Source organism: Sciurus carolinensis, chromosome 17, assembly GCF_902686445.1.
Source record: "Sciurus carolinensis chromosome 17, mSciCar1.2, whole genome shotgun sequence".
NCBI lineage: Eukaryota > Metazoa > Chordata > Mammalia > Rodentia > Sciuridae > Sciurus > Sciurus carolinensis.
Window position 1 is genome coordinate 2,998,096 of NC_062229.1, and position 24,216 is coordinate 3,022,311.

General features: G+C 66.5%; 1 protein-coding gene across 1 annotated transcript in view; it reads right to left on the reverse strand.

The window, feature by feature from the left end:
- Nucleotides 1-23,570, reverse strand: part of Ptprs (protein tyrosine phosphatase receptor type S) — a 51,322-nt gene extending 27,752 nt beyond the window's left edge. The window contains 9 exon segments of the mRNA XM_047530771.1: nucleotides 6,043-6,054; nucleotides 7,385-7,495; nucleotides 9,319-9,336; nucleotides 10,812-10,820; nucleotides 11,585-11,773; nucleotides 15,340-15,481; nucleotides 15,742-15,887; nucleotides 18,840-19,014; nucleotides 23,446-23,570. Of these exon segments, the coding sequence (XP_047386727.1) occupies nucleotides 6,043-6,054; nucleotides 7,385-7,495; nucleotides 9,319-9,336; nucleotides 10,812-10,820; nucleotides 11,585-11,773; nucleotides 15,340-15,481; nucleotides 15,742-15,887; nucleotides 18,840-18,927 (715 nt within the window). The 5' untranslated portion in view covers nucleotides 18,928-19,014; nucleotides 23,446-23,570.
- Between the last annotated feature and the right edge of the window lie 646 nt (nucleotides 23,571-24,216).

Consider the following 24,216-nt stretch of genomic DNA (forward strand, 5'->3'; position numbering starts at 1 on the left):
ATCGACGTCCAAAACAGAACCAGGGGGTAAAATGATAAAGGCAAAAGCAAAAAGGAAAAAAGAAAAAAAAAGAAAAAAAAGAAAAAAACCAAACAAACGAAAACAACCCTCGGAAACAACACAACGCCCGGAGCAAGAACAAAAGATGGAATGGGTGCGGGGCTGAAAATCGGGGTCTGAACGGAGGGGCCGTGGCTTCCCGGGAGGTGCCCCCCGCCCCCGGCAGAACACAGGATCTGGCCTCCCGCCCGGCACCAGGGACGAGCCCGGGCTTCGCGGGGCCAGCGGGGCGGGATCCTCGTGCAGAAAGGAGCTTCGCTGCAAACCAACCCGCCCCGGGCTTCTCCTGCAGCCCCTCAGCCCCCCAGCAAGGCCCTGCCCGGGCGGGGGCTCAAGTCACACAGCCAATGGCTCGGGGCCCTAGAATCCCGTTCCCTGGCTGAAGGAGCCCCGGCCTTGGGAAGGCACCGGCCCCGGCCTCGATTTCCTCATCTGTAAAAGGGGGGCAGGCAGGAGACCGACTGAGGATGATCCAGAGCCCCGCATGCGGTAGGCGCTCAAGCCGGGCCTGGGGCAGAGGGTAGTACCCAGTCTCCCGGGCGCCAGTGAGATCCAATAGAGAGTCTCTATGTCAGCAAGTCGGGGATCAGTTTTAAAAATGGAAACATTAAGCACGTCCCTGTCCTTGCTTTGTCCTTCCTGCTGATGTTAAGAAGCAAATGTCCTTAGACCCAATATGCAGATGAGGACATAGGGCCAGAGAGGTCGCAGGCCTGCCAAGGAAACGCTGTGGCCAGAGCCCAGAGTCAGGCCCACTGATCCCTTTCCCTGACACAAAACGAGCCTTTGCTCACCACAGTTAAGTAGCAAGGATGATAGCTGGGTGTCCCTTCTTGGCACCGTCCGTACCCACTGGGAACACCAAAGAGGGCAAAAGTACCCGTCACCTAGGTACAAGACCTAGGTGTTCAGCAGCCTTCACACTAAATGTGCAGAAGCCATCAGTAAAAGGCTCACACCAAAGGGGTTGCTGGAACGTCAAGGGATCAAGATCTAGTTTTAGCATCTGGCCAGTCTGTCTCTTCTTCAGTGCCACCATCTTGTCCAAAAAACCCTGTTCATGTCTATCATATCTTAAAAATCTTCTGAGGGGCATCATAGTTGGGAAAGTATCGCTAACTGCGTCACTAAGAGTCACACACATCTTGAGCGTATGGATAGACTTGCCATTGAGGGTGGCTAATTTCACATCAGTTAAAGGCAGAGGGCAGTTATCAACAGCAGCAATCTTAGTGCTCAGGATCCCCAACATGGCCAGCAGCCATCTGTTAAATAGGTCTGCCCATAAGCTGCGAAGGCTCCTCAGGTACCCAGGACACTGCCCACCTGCTTCTGAGGGTGGGCTGTAGGAAGAGGGCTGGTTTGCCACGACTTGAAGGAGGATCTCGTGCCCACTGGCACCGGGTAACAGATCTCCCCGGGGCTTTGTAGGGCTCGCGGGCGCCCTCCCGGCCAGCGGGAGTGGGCGGCTGACGCTGTGTTCTGCCCAGTGTGGTGTGACACCCACCCACGTCATCTTTCCACCCCTGGCTGCAAGCTTGAGGTGCAGGTGAGAGAATAAGGTGGGCACAGAGCCCACGGGACAGAGAGGCCCGCGGGACCCCCGCCCCAATTACCGACCTGAATGGAGGGTCCAGGCGGGTTATAAAGGACCACACCAGCCTTGGTCCTCAGCACGCTGCAGCTGGCTCTGGTCCCAGCTCTTCTCGTCACTGAGTAGCCGGGGGGGTCCCAGCAGGGGACCCGCGTGGGCGAGGGGGTCAGGAGGGTGGGCGGCGGGGGTGGGGTGGGGTGGTGGCAGGTTGGGGGGTGGTCGCTTCAAACCCCGATTCACATGGAAAAACAACTCAAAAACCGTCAAAGCAACCAGGAGACGACCCCTCCCCCAGGCAGGAAGAGGCAGAAACTCAAAAATCAAAAGTGGGGTTCAGGGGTGGGCAGAGGAGGGTTGGGAAAGGAACTCAAAAAGTGAGGTGATCGGTTGAAGCACTAGGTAGGGACCCGACAGTGTCAGCCATGTCAACGGTTCAGCAAGCCGCAGCTCCGAGGGGGGCCTGCTGGGCACTTTGGGGTGAGAGAAACTTCTGTGTGTTTCTCCAAACTCCAAAATGAATAGGCGGATGGGGGGGCGCCCAGAGATGCGCAGCCTCCGGGGTCACCTGGGCTTAGATTACACCTGTCGGGGTACCCGACCCCCTCCCGCCATCTGGGTGCTCAGCCCCTGCCACCCACCTGCCCTCCCGCCGCCAGCTCCCTCTGCCATGAAGACAGCAGCCTGCAGGCCCCGAAGGTCCTGGACCCCGCCCATGGGCTGACTAGGGGCCTTGGCAAGCTGTGGGCACTTTGAGCTGGACGTCGTGCTGTGCCATAGGCATCTAGTTTTTGACTGCCGGGGTCTTTTCTGGGGGTTTTGCCCACTCTCTCTCCCCTCTTTGACCCCCCATTCTTGCCAATCGACTGGCTACCTGGCCCCCCTCGCTGTGGCTGAGACCTGGGCTTTCCAATGACAAGGTGTAATCTAACGCCCCCCACAGAGGAGACAGCCATGCTCAGGGTGGGGTGCAGGCAGCAGGCGGGGTTCAGAGCACAGTGTTCCTGCAGGGCCCCTCCTGACCCCCAGGCCCAGGTGGGGAGCCCGCCCGCCTGGAGCCCCTCTCCCAGGGAGGTGGGGGGTGGGTCCTGCTCTAAGAGCCCCGCCCCAGGACCAGGGCCAAGGGTGGGGCCGGGCCAGCTGCGGCAGGGGCCTGGGGAGCAGCCCACGGGCCCCCTGGAAGTCTGGGCGTGGCAGGGAGGGAGAGGTGTCCCAGGCCCTGTGTCTGCGTCCACCACTGTTTGGGGCCACAGAGGAGGTATGAGGGAGACCTAGCGCTCACGTCCACCAATTCTAGGGCTTGGGTGCTGGAAATTTAATTTAAAAAGTCATCTGACCCATGAAATGGCTGGAAAGGCCTGGGGTCGGTCAGTGTCCTGAAGACCTTGTGACCGGAGCATCTAGACCATGGCTCCCGCATCCCGTCCCAGCGACCCCACTCAGAACTTGAGGCTCTGTGCGATTATTCCCTTCCCTCTGGCCTCCTCCACAACACTGAAGGCACCTAAGTCCACTGTGGTAGACGTTCTGCCCATGTCCCCAGCTGGCACTGAGAGCCATTAAACAGGGGTCCTGAGTCCCAGGACGCTGTGCTGCTGGACAGGCTGGCACAGACGCCACCGTTAGCTGCCCTGTACCTTCTAGGCCTACAGCTCCACAGAGGCCAGAACGTGAGCAGAGAGAGCCCCGAGCCCCGCCACCTGTCAGAGCCAGAGAGCACCATCCCTGGGGTTCTGGGGACAGAGCTGCCAGGCAGGACATTTACAAGGGGCCAGGGATTTTTGGTGTTGGCCCTTTGGCAATTTTAGGAGAAGGGCCTGTCTGAATCTCCCACCCTCGGCGCCCAGAGGGAGCTGGAGGGTCAGCCAGGAGTTTGCCTGGGGGGGCCCCTGGGAGCAGGTGGGCGGCAGCAGCGTAAGGACTTATAGCCTTCGGGGCAGAACGGACGGGCAGGTCCGAGGGCTGGCGCTCCCGAGCAGGGCCGCTGGGCATCTGAGCACCCCTTCCAGTGCCAGCTGGAAGAGGGCAGGGGCCCCGGGGCAGCCGCTGGTCCCTGGGGACAGGGCTGGAGCTAGCAGAAGTGAGAGCATGGGACAGGCTCAGAAAGGCACGAGTGAGAAGTAAGATCTGAGCGGTGGATGAGCTTCTGCCCCCAATGTTCCGGCAGCTTCCCGAACACCCTCCTGTGCACAGGGGGCCTAGGGGCTTGCGGGGCAGCCCGGCAGGGGAGGCGAGCGACTGGAGCCGGGCTCCCCAGCTCTCTGCTCATCTAGGCTGGGCGTGTTTAGGCTTCATCCTTCGGAGGAGGACAGGGCTGCCCGGGGGTCAGAGGTCCAGCTGAGGGCACACGGCCATGAGGGGGCAAAGGACTGGAGTCCCGGGCAGCCAGAGTCCTGTGCCCGGAACCTCTGCACAGCTCAGTTCCAGGCCACACTGCCTCCAAGTCCAAGGGGTCTTCTGACACCCTCCAGCCCCTCAGCTGATATTCACCAGGACCTAGCTTTGGTGGAGGGGCTGGGAGACCTCATTTCCCAGTGTGGCAGCTGTCAGGCTGGCTGAGTGACATGGGAGAAGCAGATCCCTTCCGCTGCACCTAAGGTCCTCTCGCCAGCTTGGCTTGGGTCTAGTGGCTGGGGGGCTCGAGAAGGCGGGCGAGGGCAGCAGGGGAAGGAAACCAAGCCCAGCGTCTAAGCTGCGCAGCCAGGGGGCTGGAGGTCGGAAGCCTACAAGGCTTATTAGGGCTGGTCTTTATCTGGAGTTGGTTTGAGACTCTCAAGGGCTTGCCTTTCTTGGGGAGGGAGCAGGAGAGAGAGGGTCTGCACCTCTGAAGGTCTGTAAATGAGGGGAGAGGGAGAGAGGGAGGGGCCGAGGGGGGGGGGCGAGAGGGAGGGAGAGAGAGAAGGGAGAGAGGGAGGGAGAGAGAGGGAGACAGCGGGAGAGAGCGAGAGGAGGAAGAGCCAGGAGACAGAGAAACAGAGTGGGGGAGAGGCTGTGTCCAAAATTCCCCTGGTTTTCTCCAGAATTCCACAGCTCTGATGCTCAGGTAACTCAGAAAGTGACCGTGCTGTTGTTGGACTAAAGACACCCGTGCTGGGCTCAGAGCCTGAGGGGAGGAGGGGAGCAGCCAACGAGGCCCGGGAGGCGGAGGCGTAGCAGGCCGGGCAGGCGCCTCTTCCGCACGCAGTCTGCCTGCTGCGTGTTTGCATGAGCAGTTCTGGATCTGTGCCTGGCCGGGACGATAAAGTCATCCCACCAGCTGCCGTCCCCAGCACCGTGTGCCCAGCCTGAACTGCTGGGGGAGGTACCATTATTCCTCGCTGAGGGTCACCTTTACGTGGACATGCCCAATTCTGATGCCCCTTCAGCTATACCTCAAATTCTTTTTATTTTATTAATTTATTTTTGGTTATCTGGGGCAGTGGGGTAGCCTCATAGGAGGCAGAATGAGAAAACACCTGCCTGAGCTCCGTCCAGCATGGCTGCCCTGGAGGGGCTCTGGAGGGGGCTGCTCTCCCCAGGTGCCCTGCCCCAGGCTCTGCCTGCCTGCCATCCATCTCCACCACCTCCCACCACCCTCACGCCTGGCGGCCACTTTCTGCCCCAGCATCCCAGCTGTGGGACCCTTCTGCCCTCCTGGATGAGGGCTGGGACAGGAACACTGGCTTTTAAGTCACAATGCGTTTGGAGAACAACCACAGAACAGCTCAGCCCAAGAAACGGAAACCAAACGGCACAGAAACAAGACAGAACCAAAGACAGTCGCTTTGGGGGAGAAGGGGACCAGGTGAAGGGGATGGCAGGGGAAAAAACCAACTAGTCGATTTCTCCCCCCAAAATGAAACAAAACTTAAAAAAAAAAAAAAAAAAGAAAACAAAATGAAACCAAAAAAAAATTAAAAAATTAAAAAATAAACCAAAACAAAACAAAACAAAAAAACGGAACGGAAGACAAGAAACACTCCAACAGAGGCTTTGGGAATTCACCAAACCAAACCAACAAGAGTCGCATGCAGAGAAGGTCTTACATTCTCCCAGCATGCATCAGGCCCAGTTACCATGACGACGAGGAGTGCAAAAACTTAGCAACAGCATTACCAACGGATGCAGAGGCGAGCACAATGCAAGCATCGCACGTGTGCGGCCGGCCCGAGCCGGGCTGGGCGCGGCTGAGGTTTTCGTGTCTTTCTGGGTTTTGCTCTCGCTTGGCGGTTTTTTGTTTGGTTTGCTTTGCGCTAATTGTCCGTATTCCGTGTTTTGGTTCAGTCTGCTTCTGCCGTGTGCGTGTCTGCGTGTCTGCGTGGCGTCTACGTGTGTTTCGTGTGTGTGCGTGTCATTTTTTCGGAATGTAAAAATGTGGGTAAAGAAAGTAAAAAAGAAAAAAACACACCAACCTTCTCGAAGCTCTGAGGGATGTAAAGGGGGTTTGATGCGGAACACAATGACATGGGGAGAAGAGAAAAAATAGGGGAAACACAGAGAGTAAAAAGAGGACTTCCCGAGGCTAACGCTGCAATCGTTTTTTTTTTTTTTTTCTCTTTAAACCAAAAAAAAAATTAAAATTAAAAAAGAAAAAGAACAGTAATGATCTTCCTTCTTCCCTCCGCTCTGCCTCAACACGCAAGGCCTCCGTCCGCCTCTCTCCACGCTTTCTAAACTCGGCTCTGGAGTGTCTGAGACCCAGCCAACGATCGGGAGGCTGGACCTGGTCCCTCGGCTGCCCCCGGAGGAAGGAGGCCGGCTGGACCCTGCGCCGGCCGAGGCCGCTGCGGCCCCTCGGCCTGGCTGAAGCCCCCGCCCGCCTGCCGGCTACGCTGCCTCTCGCCCCGCCAGACTCGCACACCCCATCCCAGGAGTTGGCAGAGAAGCAACAGGTTAGACGAGGACCCTCACCAGGGTCGCGGAGCGGCGACTCACCGGTGCGCGCGGCTCAGACGTGCCCGCCCGCCCGCACCCTCCCTCCACCGGCCTCCTCCTGCGGGGGCGCCCAGGGTCCAGGCCCCAGGGCGCTACAGGGCCAGGGCAGCGCTGGCCGCGGGCAGGGGCGGGGTCTGTGGGCGGGGAGGGCGTGGCCGCCGCCTCTGCGGACGAGCCCAGGGCGGGGCGAGTGCGGGAGGAGGAGGAGGCCGGAACCTGCGGAAGGGCCCCGGGTGGCCGCCGGGGCAGGGTCGGCAGCCGCGGGGCAGGGCGGCCCCCGCGCCCTCGGGGAGGCACCGGGACGAGGACCCAGGCCTCCGGCGGACCGAGCGGGAGTGGAAACCCGGGCCGGCCCAGGGGCCAGCAGGCGCGGTGGTGTGCCTGCCGCGGCCGGTCCTCCCGCTGGCCCGGGCGAGTGCTGTCCTGCGGGTCCTCGGGAGGAGACCCAGCCGGCTCTGGCCAGCGGGGGCCGCCTGAGACCCCGCCCCACGGGACGAGGGCGCCGGGCTGGGGAAGCGGGAGGGCGGCCACAGTCCGGAGAAGCGAAGCCAGCACACGACACGGGCACCACACACCACGGAAGCCGGCGGGCGGGGCGGGGCCGCGGCTCCCGGCCCTCCCGCCGCTCGCTGCCCACCGCTGCCCGGGGGCGCCCGGCACAGGCCCGGGCAGGACCGAGCCGCCCGGTGCCCAGGCCAGGAAGCCGAGGTCCGGAGGCGCCGCCGGTCCCGCGCGCGGAGGCTCCTGCCGAGGCTGCGGCGGGCGCGCCGGGCGGGGCGGGGCGGGGCCCTGCGGGGACCTGGGCGCCGCGCTCCCTACCTCGCACGTAGAGGTTGGCCGGCGAGGAGTAGCGCACGCCCGCGCTGTTGGTGGCCACGCACTCGTACTTGCCCTGGTCCGTCTCCTCGCTGCTCTCGATCTGCAGGGCCCCTGCGGGGAGAAGGGGGAACCCGGCGTTGAGGGGCCCGGGCACTGCGGAGGCCGTCCCCAGGCCCCGCTGGTCTGCCTCCCACGCCGGCAGAGCTGGAGAGGGCGACCGCGCCCGAGAGCGAGCCCGAGGTCCGGCTGGACCCCACCCCGGGCCTGGCCCGCACTGCTGGCACATCCCAGGTTGCCTGGCACATCCTCCGCTCCCACTAGAAGAGGAGCAGGTCACACGGCAGCGGGGTGGCCACGGGTGTGCTGGGGTGGACGTAAGGAAGCACCGAGTGACATCTTGGGGGAGGGGCATTCAACCACAACGGCCTCCCAGGAGACCCGGGGTCCCAGGGCCACCAGTGGTGGACTGGATGCAGGGGCTGGGGTGGCTCTGCGGGCCTCAAAGCACAGGAGGCGGACCGCTGCGCAGAGTCTGAGTGTCTAGGGCCTGCCCACCAGGGTGGGCACAGTGTGTCTGGCGTCAGAGGACGGGACCCAAACCTCCGAGGGACACCGGAAAGGAGCCAGGGTCGCTCCAACATGTGGAGTCCTCCAAGTCAGCCACTCTGAACACCTGACCTCCAACACCACAGGCCTGGATCCCAGGTTCTGCTGCTCACAAATAACTGAAGGGACGCCCGCATCTGGACTCCGGTAATCACAAGGGAATTTTCAACTGTTAGTGACCAGAGTCTGACGGAAGCCTCTTCCACTCACAACTGAAGCTGAGGCTGACCCAAGCGGCTAGATCACAGGCCCGGCTCAGGTGACTGGCTGACCGTGAAGGAAGGCAGGCGGAGGCGGCCAACTTTAACCACAGCCACCCATCCCCGGGATCAGGGCCACAGGCTGCCCACTCAGGGATGAGCCTCCTCACTATGTTTGAAATCCAGGCCCTGAAACCAGACTTCGCTGCCTACGAACATTTTAAATAATCGCTGAAGTCGCGAATTAAGTTAATGATACAAGTTAATGAAAACGAGGCCAAGATTTCCCCATGGATGTTGGAGACCTAAGCCTGGAATACGTCCCCGTTTCACAAGGAAGCTGAGCGTGTCTGGAGTCACGGGCCTCGGAGAGACACACGTGCTTACCGCGCTTACCAACAAAGCATGAGCAACTCTCACAAGCAGGCCTGAGATCACAGGCCTGCACGGAAACCTCCACTTTCATAAAAACTACAACCCAGTGCACGCTCACATCACGGGCCTGGCCCACGGGCCTGCTGGCCTGGTTGAGTCAAGGAAGACCACGACACCCAGCTGGGCCTGACTGCCCGCTTCCATCAGGACCACGGCACCAGGGGTCCAAAGCCAGGTTTGCTTATGGTTGTCCCACATAAGTGGCATGGACCCCAGACAGGGAGGTCTCTTTGAGGGCAGCAGATAACGGCTCTGCCCCGACAGAACAAGTTCCTATGTTCTTCCCGACCTCGGTCTGTGGGGTGACGGGCAGGCAGAGACCAGAGAGGGTAGGGAGCATTCTCCCCAGGGCTTCCACCCAGGCCTAGGAGTCACCCTGAGGCAGCACCAGGCCTTCGGACTGCCCGCCTCTGTTCCCTTGGGCCGCACGCCCAGATCCCAGTGATCCGGAAGGCTGCTCTGCAGCTCAGTTTACGGAGGGAGAACCGAGGCTGCAGAGGCTGCGGACGGGCATGGGGTCTGCGCGGCCCCAGTGCCCTGGGTGGCATGGGAGGTGCGCCCCTCCCCACAGGAGGTGGTCACCCGCCGCCGCACTCGCCCCGGCCACAGACAGACACAGAAACGGATGGACACTGGGCAGAGTGGTGGCAGGGCCCTGGAGCCAGGGGCGGGCGGTGGGAGCGGGCCTCTTACCTCGGATCGGAGTGCTTTCTGTAAGGGAAGCAGAGAGACCAGGTGAATGTCAGGAGGCAGGGCGGCCCGGGCGGAGGCCAGCCAGCCAGGGCCTGAGACCCAGGAGGCCTCGCTGGGGTTGGGGTCTGGCAGGCAGGGCCCCTGCGGGAGGGTGCTGCGGTCTCTGCCCCGCCGCCTCCCTGAGGGGACGGGGAGGCTCCTGACCTCCCTCCCCTTTCCTTCTTGGGGGTCCAGCAAGGGGCTGCTTTTAAGTCCAGACTGGGAGGGACAGGAAGCCATGGGGGTCTTGGGAGTCTTGTTAGAGACAAGGGACAGGAGGGTTAGTGCCCCAGGGCTGGGCTAAGGCAGCGAGGCAAGGTGTCACAGACAAGTTGGGGACAGGGAGGAGCCCAGGATGGAGGGAGACGTCGCGGCCTGTCCAGCTCCCAGAGGAAAAGAGGAAAGGGCAGGCGGTCCTGGGCTGGGTGACTGGGCCGGGCAGGGGGCGACCTGGGGAGCCAGGAAAGGCAGCCCCAGGCCACGGCCCCACAGCTCTGCTCTCCCTGGGGACAGTCCAGCCCTTCTCGTGAGGATGGCTGGCTACTCGATGGGACAAGAGGACCCCAGGGCCAAGGCACGGCAGTGGTCATCACCAGCAGTCAGGCACAAGCACAGCCCTTTCCGGGCGGCCTGGGCCCGGGCTGCAGGGGCCCGCGGGGCCCAGGAGGGAGCCCAGGAACCTCAGGTCACCTGGGGCCCAGGTGGTGAGGGCTTCGGACCCTCTGGCCTGAACAGCTGTGCCCCCACCTCCTCTTGTGAGCATCTCGACCCTTAAGGCCACTCTGCGCCACCCTCGGAGCCCAGGGGATCCGCGAAGGTCCCGCGGCCGGGAGCTGGAAGGCCACCCGGGCTGCTCTGGTTTCACCGTCTCGCTGCACTTGGATGACGATGTGGAAACCGGGCTGGAGACCAGGCCTCCCAAGATGGCCAAACTGCCCGTGGTCACCACGCGAGCAGAAGGGTGCGTCCCTTACCACTTAAAGTAGGTCTGCTTCCCGCACTGAGGGGGACAGACGGGACCACTGGAGTCCTGCATGAGCCACTCACATCTTAGTAAGAACGAGCCCAGACATTCGGGCAAGTGCCAGAGGGTGACAGGCACCAGGACCAGCCCAGCTGGGCAATTTTGAGTCCCTGTCTCCAAACTGCTGATTCGGTCCTTCTCCATTGGTGCCCAGTGTGCGGCAGGGGTCTCTGGACCGGGGACTCCCCTGCCTGAGGGGCTTGGTGCCCGCTGAGGCCCGCGGGCGCCTGGCCAGCGAATCCTTTTCCTCTTTTCCTTCTGGGCTCGTCTCTGCGGGTCCTGGCGCCCAGCTGGGAGGGGTGGCCGAGGGGTCGGGTTAGTAAACATGCCACGCAGTGGGTCACAGTTACTGTGGCGGTGGCTGTTAGTCTGGGAGGGCGGGAGGGACGCAGAAGGACGTTAGTCGTGGAGTTGGGAGAGGCAGACTTACCAAAGGTTTCTGGACGTTTACGGAGGGACAAGAAAAGAGAAGAGGAACGTTAACGGGCTGCTGGGCAGGCAGCAGGGCGGGTACGGATGATGGCCCGTGGCCGAACGTTCAGGGGCACGCCAGGCGCGTGGGCGCCTCTCACAGGGAACTGAGGTCGGGAGGGCCCGACCCGGAAAGGCCAGCCTCGGCACAGACGCGGCAGCACCGCGTCCCCAGGGTGACTCAGGGGCCGGCGCACGTGTCCCCAAGCACGGCACCAGGAGCGCAGGTGGGGCTGCGCCAGGCCACGGCCAGGTGCCCCGGGGAGGCCAGTGGGAGAGGCCTGCTGGGGAGGGAGGAGGTCGGGCCGGCGCCGGGTGGACGCGGACACCACAGAAGGGTGACGGACAGACACACACAGCCGACGCCACCGCACGGGCACCGAGGGGAGGCTCCGCCGACCCTGCCGCCGCGGTGCCGAGACCACCCGTCCTCCAGCTCCCGCGCCCTCCCCAGCCCAGCCCTGGAGACGCCCGCGCCGCGCCTCTGCCATGGCAGATCCTCTGCCACCTGCCACGCTGACCTCCAGCCCGTCACGTGTCCTGCGCGGCCGGTCCCGAGGCTCGCCATCCCCGGCCTGTCTGCCCAGGGCTGGGCGCCGCGTCCCCTCTGGTCCCCGTCACCCAGGATGCTCCGCCTCAGCGCCGCCCTCTTGCCCACCGGGGCGAGCTGTCCCCACACGAGGGCCTGGTGCCTCTGGTGCCTCCGCCGCCCCGTCCGCAGCCCGCGCTCACCTGACCGCAGCTGCTTGATGCGCCCGTTGCTGGCGCTGGGGTCCACGGGCAGGAAGTCCTTGAACCAGGCGATCTCGGGGTCGGGGTTGCCGCTGGCGGCACAGAGCATGGTGGCCGTGCGCGTCCGCTCCACCACCTTCAGCTGGGGGCCCATGTCGATGCTGGGGAAGCCGGGGGGCAGCTGGTCCTCTGAGGATGGAGACGGGCAGTGAGGGGCGAGGCCGGGGGGCCACGGGCGGCCACTGTCCTCGGCCGGGGTGGCATGGCTCCCGGGCCCAGCGAGACCACCTGCCCCGGCCTGTGCAGCAGCCAGGCACGACCACCCGGCCTGGGCGTCCACACGCCCGGCCGCAAGCCCAGGCTCGGCTGCTCGCAGCTGAAGGCTGCTGCCCTCCTCCTGCCCCGTGCAGGACGGCCAGGTGCCCCGCACTGCCCGAAGCCATCGAGGGCCCCAGGCCACCTGCTCGGCCACCTGCTCGGCCGCCTGCGCGGTGTGGCCCCTCACAGCAGCCAGGGCCTGGCCATGCACTGCCATTCCCCAGCACACCACACCTCAGGGCCTCCGTCCCCCTGGCTGGACAGCAGCACGCGGGGAGGGGGACGAGGAAGGAAATGAACTTGGGAAACGAACGGTTCCCGCTCTGGTCAGGGCGGGGCCGCGGTCGGGGCCGCCAGCTGACGTGGGTGGCCTCACCCGGGCTCTGCGGACCCCGAGGCGCAGCGGCCTCCTTCAGCTGGACCTGATGGGGGTGCGGCTGGGGCTCCCAGGCAGCCCGCCCAGGCTCCTGGCCCATGCCTCCCGGGAGACTCCTCAGCGCCCAGCAGAACCGCTGGCCCTGGACCCTGGACCTCTGGAGGGCTGGGTGGGGACGGCCCTAGAGACGCCTTAGGGTACAGTGGTCACTCCAGCCTGGGCCCTTCCCTGCAGGGGCCTCATGTGAAGGGGGGACGGGGACAGGGCCGGCAGAGGGACGGCGGCCCCGGCAGGCCTGGGGAGGAGTGGGCCCTGCCTGGCCTCGACCTTGGGCTTCTCTGGGTGTTCGTGGCGTCAGGAAGCCAAGCAGACTGTCCCCAGAGGACAAGAGACTAAAGTGACAACCAGGTGCTGATGGACTGGGCCGCAGGCCTGCGGGGGGGGGGGGGGTGCTGGTGAGACAACAGAACCAGGGCACAGCGAGGCGCCTTCGACCAGGGACCCCGCCTTGGCTCAGCGGGGCAGCCCCTGTGCCCGGGCACCCACACGGTGGGCCCGGAGGCGTGGGGACCACCAATGCCTTCAACAGGGACACGGGCCGTCCATGGACGACCCCGCGAGGAGTAGGAGGGGTGGCTGAACGGAGCCGGGGACAAGGTCCAGGAGGTGCTGCCAAAGCCACCACGTTCAAAGCGAACGACGGCAGCAGCCTGGCCACCAGCCCCGCCGGAGCTGGAAAGAGTTTCAGTGGCACCAGACGGGTTGCTCTTCCCGTCCCTACAGTGGGTGACCTGCTGGACCGCGGAGCACAGGGCTGGGGCCTGGCTGCAGGGCAGGCTTCCTCGCAGGGTCTGAAGTGCGAGCAGCAGCCTGCCCCGGGTCCACCATGCTGCTGCCGGCCGCCAGGGACCAGGGTGCCAAGGTGCTGCGAGTGTCCAGAGGGTACAGCGAAAAGGGTGGTCGGGGACAGAGGCAGGCCGGAAGCCCCTGTCGGGCGGGGACACAGAGGTGGGCAGGGCCGGAGCCCCACTCCCCAGGGGAACTGCCAGCTGAAGCCAGGCAGGCCTGTCTGGGTGCTGACCGCGTCCCAGCTGCTGCAGGGCAGAGGGTCCGTGGCCCCTCAAAGGCCCTGCCATGTCCCAGAGGCCAGGCTGGGCAGGTGTGCACCCAGCCATCCCCAGCCAGGAGGGGACGCAGGCCTGGCTGGGTGCTGCAGGACCTGCTGAGGGGTCAGGGTCCTGGGGCCCGTGAGCTGGGCCTCCCTGAGGTGGTGCCTGCCCACTCACCTTCCCTGGACCCCAGGCGGGCAGCCTCACAGGCAGCTCTGGGGGGTTGCTGATGACGTCATGGGGCTCAGGCTAAGCAGCGGGGCCGGGACGCTCCCTGTGGGCGTGGCTGCGAGCGCAGCTGCCCTTCTAGGTGCCTTGCAAGGCACAGGCCACCAGCGCTCTGCTCCCTGGGCGTGGGTGCGTGCGCAAGGCCGCCGTGAGCACCTCCACCCGTGTGCACACCACCCGCTGGGGCCCGGGAGCGTGTGGGCGCAGTGGCGGGGCAGGGGAGGCGCGGCCACTGTCAGGAGTGCCTGATTAGATAGTTCCTGCCCCACGCGCGGGGGCGGGGCCCTGGCCACCCCAGCAGGGGCTCAGGGGGCAGGGTGGGCGGGGCCTGGCCGGAGGCCACGCCCAGGAGGCAGGGCAGCGAGGGCACCAGGGCCCAGGCCCGGAGGCTGAGGATCCAAAGCGAGGCCTTTCCACTCCCTGGGCACTGGGCAGAGGCGGGCACAGTGGCTGGCAGACCATGTGCCCGGGAAAGGTCAGCACAAAGCCACCCCCGGGAGGAGCCTGGGTGTGGGAGGAGCCCACCCTGTCGGCCAGCAGCCCCACTAGACAGGGGCAGGATCCAGCTTGGGCCTGGCTGGCCTGGCCTTAAAAGATGATCAAAACCCTCCAGATGCGACAGCAGAGCACAGAGACCTAAGGTCTCCGCAGCAGCCACTCCGTGAAACCAGCCACCTGCCAGCCTCAGGCAGTGCCCTGGGGCCACGGGGGCCAGTGGCAAGCCCACCCGGGAGCCGTCCCTCAGCTGAAGGCCGCCTGTGGCTCACGCCCGCAGAGGGATGTACCATGGCTCAACCCCTGGCTGAACCCCCTGTCTGAGGCTGCAGACAGGCTGGCAGCGACGGTCAAAGGTGACTGACCAGCAGCACCGTCCCCGCGGGCTCCAGGCCTCCTGCAGCATCCACTCATCCCGGTCAGGGGACTACCTACCACTTGTGAGCGCAGACCTCACCCTACTTGATACACTCGGAAACTGCAGCTCAGAGAGGCTCGTTAACTTGCCTGAGGTCACACAGCTACAGAGCGGTAGCCTCTTGGGACATGGACTCTCGAGGCTGGCCCCAGGCTACACCCTGGTGTGGCACAGAAGGGTGGCCGGCTGAGGGCTGTGGCAAGGCTGCCTGGGTGATGCTGTTTTATGAGAAACCAACTTTTTGGTGGCTTCAAAACCAGTTGAACAAAACCAGGAAGCCGGCCCATGGGCCCAGTGCCTGCCAAGCAGCACCTGCTGGGCCTTTCTTCTCTAGAGGAGCCACCATCACTAAACCATCTGGGGAAATGTCAGGCCCCTGTAGTACTGGCTCCTCCTAAGCCATGGTGATTAGCTGGGGGCTGAGACCTAAGTTAACTGGGGTGAGCCGAGTCTCCCAGGGATAAAGTCAGCACGGAAGAGAACAAGCCAAGGGGCTGAGCCCTGGGAGCCTGGGATGAACCCCTGGATCCAGCTGAACCTGAAGCCAGCCAAACCCTCCGCAGACATAATCTACACAAACATGTTAATTCTCTCTTGTGCTTGAGCTGGGGGAGTCGGAGCCGCCTCTTGTCCTCAGAGGAGACTGGGACGTAAGAAGGAGGCCGACTTCTGTCCCCCAGGGACTTTCTCCCAAAGGGGCTGAACAGACCCTGCGTAGCAGCCCTAGGCCGGCAGTGCCAGGGGCTGGAGGAGGGAGATCCAAGGTCCCCAGAAGGACCCAGAGCGGCGGCTGGCCCTGCACCCCGCGTACCTCGGAGCACGGTGAGCTTGGCGTGCACGGCGATCTCCCCGACGGGGTTCTGGGCCACACACTCGTACACGTTCTCGTCCCGCGGGGTCCGCAGCGGCTGGATCCTCAGCACGGCGCCCGAGCTCTCGTCAAACTCGATGGTCTGCGGCGGGCAGTGGGCGCGGGGTGAGACCAGGCCGGCGCGGGCAGGGCCCGTCCAGGCGCGTGGGCGTGGCTGGCCGGCGAGCGCACGCGGAGCGACATCCCGCCCATGCCAGGAACCTGCTGGGCGGAGGCTCAGAGGGGGCAGGCGAGCTCGAGGGCACACAGCACAGGGCCCCGCGAGCCCGGCAGGGGCTGCCAGCCAGGTGCCCCCCCACGGTCACACCTGTGAGGTCCTCTGGGCAGGTGCGGCCCACTCACCTCGAAGCGCTGAGAGTTGACCTTCTTGCCCTTCTTGTTCCAGGTCACCCGGGGCCTGGGGTCGCCCGTGGCCTGGCACACGAAGGAGGCCACGCCCCCCGACACGCCGATCTGGTCCTTGGGCTCCTTGATGAACCGGGGCGGCTCTGGGGGTCAGCGAGAGGGGCGGCTGCGGTGGGTCTGGGCCGCGGGGAGGGCAGGGAGCAGAGCAGCCGGGCGCCTTCCCCTGACCAGGGCGCCGCGCATGGTCCTGTATCCCCAGACTCCGGCCGCTAGTCGTCGGAAGAGCCCTGAGGCGCTGGGACCCCCGAAGCAGCGCCAGGAGGGCCCAAGGTGCCCAGCCAAACCCCGAAGGCCGAAAGGAGAGGGGACGGAGGGGACGTGCCTGCCGTGGTGCAGCCAGCCTGGGGCGGCCGGCAAGGTGCGCCCAGGCCAGGCCACCGAGCCGTCCACACAGCAGGGACCCAGGAAGGCCGGCACCCACCCCAGGGGCCTCACCAGGCGCCCAGCGCACCCTGGCCTCGCCGCCACGCGCTGCCCTGACACTCCGGCAGGGCCTCTCACACCCGGGACCTGGATGGCAGCAAAGGAGCCCAAGCTGTGGACGGGCCTCTCGTGCCCCCGCAGGGCGCCTGGCTGCCCTCCACGGTGGTGCCAGCACAGACCTGAATCGCCCCAGTGACCCTGCCTCAGGAAGTCCCTCGGCCGACCACACGTCCAACCAGAGGGGACCCAGCAGGTCACCCGGGTGGCCATGCGGCAGGACCACGTGGCTGCAAGCCCCCCGGGAGCAGCGAGACCAGCCAGAAGACAGAAGAGCCACGGCCGCTGGGCTCGGCCGCGTGAGCGTGTGCTCACTGTGCCCGGGGACCGGCAGAAATGGGCAGGGCTGTGTCCTCACCCAGCGCCCTGTTAGGGTTAAGAACCACTTAAAGGTATTTGCGTTATTTTGCACAATAAAATCGTCTTTAGAATGAAGCTGACTAAACAAAAAAGTAAGAACCTCGAGTGAGTCAAAGCCTGGGGCTGGAGGCCAGGCAGGGCCGGAAACCGGCCAGGCCAGGGGGTGGAGAGACCTCAGGGGCCACACAGGTTCTCCCCGAGGGTTCTGGGAAGTTTCAGAAACAGAGCAGCTCAGAGGCCTCAGGTTCCAACTCTGGGTCCCCACAGGCCCAGCTCTTCCCATCCGTGGCTCCAGCAGGACCAGTCTCACCTCCCTCACATAACACCCTGCTTCTGTTGATATCACCATCTGTCTACACTGGCCATCTCTCCTGAGAAGCAGTAGACTCCGGCATACAGGCACCTGCAGCCTCACTCAGGCTGTGTCCTGGCCTAGTGATTGCTGATCCCACTGCACAGCCTGGGGGCGCTAAGGGGCTTGTGAAGGTCACAGAGCTGACACGAAGCACCGAGATTTGTGCCTGGGCCTCTGTCTTGGAGCCTGAATCTCAGGTTCCTACCAAGTCCAGGCCTCCAGGCTGATTAAGGCAGACATTTTGCTCCCCGTCCCTCCCTGGCTGCCTGCCTGGGCCCCCTCCTTCCTGCCTCAGGAATGGTGACCCCAGGTCACGTGTGCTCAGCCGAGGGCACGGGGAAAGTCACCCCAGAGGGTAAACTGGAAGGAGGGGGCAGTGAGCTGCGCCCAGCTGCCTGGGTGGCCAGGAGCCAGGACACGCCCCCTGCACCCTCCAACAGACAGCCTGGGGGGACGGGGCCCTCGTCTGGGCTGCTGCTCCCTGGCCCTGGCCCTGGCCCTGACCTGGCAGCCACCCTGTCCCTGGGGCATGGCCAGCACCATCCTGGGAGCCGCCTGGATTGCTGTGGGCTGGGGGCCTGGGGACCCCGGCAAGGGGCCTCCTTCCCTGGGACCTTGCCCATCCCTCTGCCTGCTGACCCCGCCCCCGGCCGCAGGCCTGCTCTGCTGAGCGGAGGCCCGACAGGCCCACCTCGGGCAGCTCCGGGCGCCCCGCCAGCCCCGGCGAGCTGTCGTCGGAAGGCGTCCGGTGGGTTCCTGGAATCTCCTGGGCACAGCCCTCCCGGCCCTCTCTCTGGGCAGAGGGGCTGAGGCACAGGACAAGCGCCCAGCCTGCGAAGCGGCCAGCCTCTCTGCGCGCCTGAGGCCGCGTGGGGAAATGCCCAGCCCTGGGTCACCCAGCTCACCCCGGCCAGCGCAGGGTCCGGGCAGCGGGAGAGGAGTTTCAGGCCCGGCCCGACCTGAGCACCCAGGAAGCCCGAGTAGTGACGGCGGTCAGAGCAGAGGCCGGGGCTGGGGCCCGCCTCCCCCTCCGGGCCGGGCTTGGCCCGGTTTCTGTTTTTCCATTTCGGATTGTGTAGAAAATAACCTGCCTGACAGCAGGTCCAGCCCCTGCCCCCGACCCGCCAGGCCCAGCCCCACGGCACCCTGGGCAGGTCCCCGGACCGCGATCCCCTCCCTCGGCACCTGCGAAGGCGTCGGCTGCCTGTCCAGGCCTCCCAGGGGCCAGTGCCCCACCCTGCACGTCCCCAAGGACCCAGGCCACTTCCTGATACTGCCAGCCCGGGTCACATGCCCACAGCCCCTGCTGGGCACCCTGTGCTCAGTCCCACCAGACAGACCCACTTCCTGGGCCCAGATGCGCCATGCTTGGAGACGCGCCCGGTCTGAGGCTGGGGCAGCGCGGTCCTGGGCGCACCTGCCTCCTCCCCATGGCCGGAGCCAGCAGGCGCCTGAGCACGGGCGCTGGCCCTCCCGCCGCCGCCTCCTGGCTCCACCTCCCCGCGGGCGCAGGGCCCGGCCTTCCGCCCTCCTGCTCCCGCTCCTGGCTCCGTCCTGCCTCCGGGCCTTTGCACGGCCGCGCCCTCTGCGGGGACTCCTTTCCTCGACACCCAAGGGCTCGTCCCTCAGGTCCTTGAGGCCTCTCCTCAGACGCCACCTCCTCACTGGGGTCCTCGTGGGCCAGTGCACGCCTGCCCTTAATCGTGCACCCCTCCCTCCCCGGCTCCCTCCCTGCTCGCGGCTGCGGGAGGGGTGGCATGTCCACAGGCCCCGCAAGCGTCCCCTCAGGAGCAAGAGCCGCGCTGGGGCCCACGGGCCGCCCGCTCCACCCGCCTCTTACCTTCCGCAGCGCAGCCGCCGACCAGCAGGACCAGCAGGAGGCCCGTGGGCGCCACTGCGGACGGGCTGGGACCCCAGGCAGGTGCCATGCTGGGCAGCGACCTCCGCCCTCCACCGGGCGGGATGGCCTGGGCCCTCAGACGGCGGCCTCCAGCGGAGCGTCAGGCGGGCAGCGTCTGCAGAGACAGCGGGTGTGAGGGCAGCACGGGACGCGGGCGGGACCCAGACGGCGGAGCTCGCGGGACTGCGCCCGCAGCCCCACGTCCACCCGCAAACGCCTCCGCGGCTCCCCCGCTGGCCGCCTTCCCCACCCCACGACCCTGAGCTTGGCAGGTGACGCGCTTGCGCCCCACGAGCCGGCAGGCGCGGCACCGGATCACCCGTCCTCCGGGGCAGAGGGGCCGCCCTGCACCCCAGCTCCAGCGGGCGCTGCCGCCCCCCAGCGACCTCTCCTGCAGAGGTGGGTGGAGGCCAGGGTGAGGCGGAGGACAGCCCGGTGGCCACCCGCCCTGCACCCACCGGGCCATGCCCCGGGCGGGGCCAGGCCGTGGCCACAGAACCAGAGCCACGTAATGACGGGGCAGCCCTGTGATCTGTTCCCAAAATACCCCACTGCGGTCACCATGCCGGCCCCGGCGGCCCCAGGGGAGGGCGCAGAGGGGAGAACAGGCGGGCGGGGCAGCGGGGTGCTGGGCATGAGCACACTCAGGTCACAGAGGTCACGGGCAGGCACGCAGTCAGACTGCACACGAGGAGAGCCACCGAGATGGCAAGCAGAGCGGACGCGCATCCGGAGACGCACGCGCACACGCACACCCCACCTGCTGGACTCACAGGCCACAAACACGGGCATGCGCAAGACCAGCCCTCGGACGCACAGGCCGGGCCAGATTCCCACACTGGGCCGCCTGGGCCGGGCGCCTGACCACCACGCGCACACTGAGACCACAGGCCTGCCAGGTCAGCTGCACGGACCACGTGGCCCGCAGGTGCCCAACTCGGCCTGGGCAGACGTGGGCACACGGCAGAGCAGGCGTGCCCAGCAGCACACAGTCAGTCCACAGGCTGCGCAGCCAGCAGACCTCCCGAGCAGAATCGCAGCCCCGCACATAGTCAGACCACACTTACACCTGGACCCAGCCGGGGGAGAGCCCAGCGCACAGTCCCGGGTCCCAGGTCCCCACCCGAGGTCCTCGGGGCGACCAGCTGCAGCCAGGCAGCGACCACAGGGCCGCCCCACCCACGGACGCACATCTGCTCAGCTATATCTGGGAGGGAGGGGTCGGGTGGGACCACAGGGGTCAGGCTTCTGGGACAAGAGAGGGACGCCCGCAGTCAGGGGCATAGCCAGGGCCACCGCCCCCAGCTGACCCTGGGGAGCCGGGCAGCTGCCCTCAAGCCCGAGGCGAGTCACTGCCCGGCTCACAGTGCCAACCTGCTGGGCCCATGTCTGGGTGGGGTGGCTGAGCCCCGCGTGGTGGCACTAGGCCATGGACACCCTGAGGCCCCGGGGCCTTCGAGACACGGGCAGTGGGCAGGAATGGGGGCAGCCGCGGGGGCAGAGCGTCTTCAAGCGACCAGGAGGAACATCAGCAGCCCCTGGCTCTGCCTGGAGAATCTGTCCCACGTCTGCCTGTTTTACCCTCTTCTTCCGCCTCCAGCTAGACCCTCTGTCCCCTCTGGCCTGGTGTCTGGGCTCCACATCCCGCTCCCTGTAGTGGCCTGGGGGCACCTGTGAACAACCACATCAGGGTCCCAGCCTCCTCTGCCCACAGCCCTCTGTGGCTCCCCCTCCTGCTCAGGGTCAAGCCCAAGTCCTCCCTGCCAGCCAGGCCCTGCACAAGCTGCCCCATCCACCCTTGCCCTCCCCTCCTCCCCCTCTGCTCCAGCCCAGAGGCTCCTAACTGTGCCTCTAACATGCCAGGCTCAGTCGTGCCCCAGGGCCTTTGCACATGAGCCTGGATGGAATATTAATGCTATTAATGGGCCGAGAATTAAAGGATGAATAGGAATCGGGAGCCACAGTGTCTCTGCACGAGGCACGTCACAAGGAAGGATGAGAAACGGCACCTACGGGTCCCAGTGGGGGGCAGTGAGGGCCGAGGGTGGGGTGGGACAGGAGCCACAGGGCAGCCAAGCCTTGCGCGGCCCAGGCAGGGAGGGAGATGGCCAGCTCCATGCTGCGAGGCAGATGCCGCCACCCGCCAGGCTGGGAGGCCCATGGGTAACAAGGAGGGCATGGCCGGGTGGGGGTGCAACAACGAACTGACAGGGGTCAGGAGGGGGCCAGGGGCCTGGGGCTCAGGGAGGGTCCCTCCCGTTCACCCGCCAGCACTGAGGGCTCCCGTGACAGGCGCAGAGGTGGGTCCCACCTCCCCCACAGGGAGGGACAGATTCGGGGCAGCGGGGGCGCCCCAAGGGCTCCAGCTGGGGGGACCTCGTGTGGACAGTGCATCTCTGTGCCCGGCATGGCTCCTGGGCCATGCTGGGGTCTCTGTGCTGTGAGGTACAAGTGGGCACCCAATCCACCGGGCTCTGGGTCACGCGGTCGCGGGGCAGGCTTTGTGTGCCCACGCGGTCCAGGGAGCATGAAAGGGCGATTATGAGCCAGGGCTGGCGGCACACAGGCGCTGCTGTGTCACCCGCACCATGGGTCCCCGGCCTGGGGACACACTGGGTGCCCCTCCCAGCGCTGATGCAGCCACCGGCCTCCGTCCCAGGGAGTCCAGGGACTTGCCTGCTCAATGTGGACCCCCAGGGGACCCCCCAGCCGCAGCCAGAGGAGACCAAGGCAGGCGAGGCTGCCGGTGGCCCAGGCCGGCACTGCCCCCGGCCACCCCCCTCGGACCCGAGGCCTGTCCTTGCTGCCTGAAATGTCATTTCCAGAACCTCAGAGCCCCTCCAGGGACTTCAGCCTCCTTGGAAGCCTGGGCCACTCAAGGATGAGCCACGCGGGGCCTGGCCACCAGAACCCTGTGGTCAGCGAGGCCTCCTGTCCCCAAGAGCCCTGCAGCACTGGCGGATGGGGGGCTGGGCCCGGCCCTCCCTCCTGGGCCAACGCCTCCCACTGGAAATGGACTCAGGGCAGGGCCCACACTTCCCGGCACCAAGGAGCCAGCTCGAGTGATGGTCCTGAAGGCTCAGAGTGCTGTCCCCAAAGTCCCCAGAGTCGGGCGTGGGTGGTGGCGCTGGGGGATAAAGCTGCGAGAGGCCTCCTGACAGATGAGGAAGCGGAGGCAGAGGGTGGCAGGTCACCAGGGGCTCAGCGGAGGACGGGGCTGGCTGGGCCCCCGCCCACCTCAGCCCTGCTGGCCTGTCCCCCCACCAGATCCGGGCAAGCCCCGCTGTCACACGGCCAGGCTCCAGCCCTCTGCTCCCTTCAGGAGGGGCCCGCGCCCTGCCAGCCTCTGGGCCTCTCCCTGGGCTCCTCCTGAGCCCTCCCCGGCCGGCTCCTCATCCGTAAGCTGCAGCCCCGAGACTGTGGACAGGGCTGGGCCTGGATCCCCAGGACCCAGCTCAGTTCTAGGAGCCCAGGACGCCCCTCCCGTCGCCAAAGCCCACCTTCCCCTTCTCAGCCCTGGCCGCCCACTTGGCCTCTGCCCCATTCGCTGCATGTGCCCCGGGGCCCACCACCCAGCCCACGGTGCCTGGTCCCCGCCAAACCCCAGCCCTCCTGCAGCCCGAAGCCCCCTGCGTGCAGGGCCCCAGGCAGTGTGTGGCGGGGCTGTGATCCCCGGGCACCAGCCCTCTCTCCACCCCAAGAACCCAAGGCCTCTACACGCCCTGGACGCCTCCTGCATGCCAGCCCCGCCGCGCAGTCCCGGCCACTCCTCCATTTTACAAGGGAAACTGAGACCCAAAGCAAGGCCCTGACGCAGGTGAGGCCGCCGTGGCCAGCAAGCTCCAGGCGGCAACCTGCGCACACAGCACGGGCGGCGAGCCTAACGCCCGGGTGAGTGGCAGTCAGGCCAGGGCCAGCGGGGAGCGGCAGAGGCTCGGGGTGCAAGGTCCCCCCGCCAGGCCTCTGGAAGGCTGTGTGCAGGCCTCTGGAGACCTTAGGGGTGCCAGGCAGGAGCGCTGGCACGGGGGCGAGGGAAGGCGAGGCCCGGTCCTCCCAGGGCCCCCCTCCCCCGTCCTAAAGCCCCCGGGGGGCGGGGGCGCAGGGTCAGGCCAGGGCCAGGAGCGCAAGGACCCCGAGGGGAGGAAAAGTTTCTGTGGTTTCGAGGGCGACTAAGGGCGGGGATCCCAGCCACACATCCCCGCCCCCACCCGTTTGCACGGGGTCCTGCCGCCTCCTTGCTGGTGGGGGATGCCCAGGTCCCCGGGAGGGCGCCCCGCTGCCCCGCTGGGCTCCACCCGGCGATGGGGAGGGGCGAGCGGGCGGGGCGAGGGGCCTTGGAGCATAACGGTCTGGACTTTTCCAAAGTGCGAGCGAAGGCCCACCGGAATGGGCGGCCCGAGCTGCCCGGAGGGCGGCTGGCCAGGCCAGGCCCGCGCGCTGGGCGGGGGACACGGGGGTCGCCCCGCTGCGCGGCCTGGCGGGGGGCGAGGAGGGGCACAAAGCCAGGAGCGGCGAGCCTCGGGCTGGAGGGGTCCCGGCCACTCACCCTGGCTCCGAGATCGGCGAGCCCCGCGCTGCCTCGCCGGGCCCTGCACAGCCGGTCCGCGCGCGTCCCGCGTCCGCCCCGAGCGCGGCGGCGCAGCGAGGACTCCGGGGAGGCCGCGGCCCAGCAAGCTCGGCCTGGGGGCGGGGCCGGGGCGGGCCGGAGGGGGCGCGGGGGCGGGGCCCCGGCCGGAAGTGGGACGGGGGACCCCGGGAGCCCCCTCCGCGGCCCAGACGCCCCGTGGGGCCCGCGCAGCGCCCCTGCAGGCACATCGCCCGCCCCCAGCGGGTCCGAGGCAGCCCTGCGCCCTCCCCGCGCGGCCGTGGCCGTGGAGACGCACCGGGCTCCCCAGGCACATCCAGACCAGCTCATCAGAGAAGGGGCAGGGTGCCCTCCCGGCCTGGGGGGGGGGCTGGCGCGCGGCGGGGGCGTCCCCTGGTCCAGTCCCAGGCCAGGGAGGGGGAGGGGCGCGGCACCGAGAGCCTTCCCGCCCCAGGCCCCCTGGGGACCCGCATGAATGAGGGCCGGTGGCAGAGGCCCCCACCCGAGCCACAACTCTGAGGAGGGGGCGGAGAGCGCAGGGCAGATTGGAAACAGATGGGGCGGTCGTGCCAGGCCCGCGACACCCGAGCCGGGAGGAGGAGGAGGGGCGCCTGCCGGGCAGCCAATCCCCGCCCGCGCTGCGCCCAGGGTCCGGGTTTGAAAACCCCACTGGAGAGCAAGGGAACGCAGAGGCCAGTGGTGCGGGGCGCGCACCCAGCGGAGGCCCAGGGC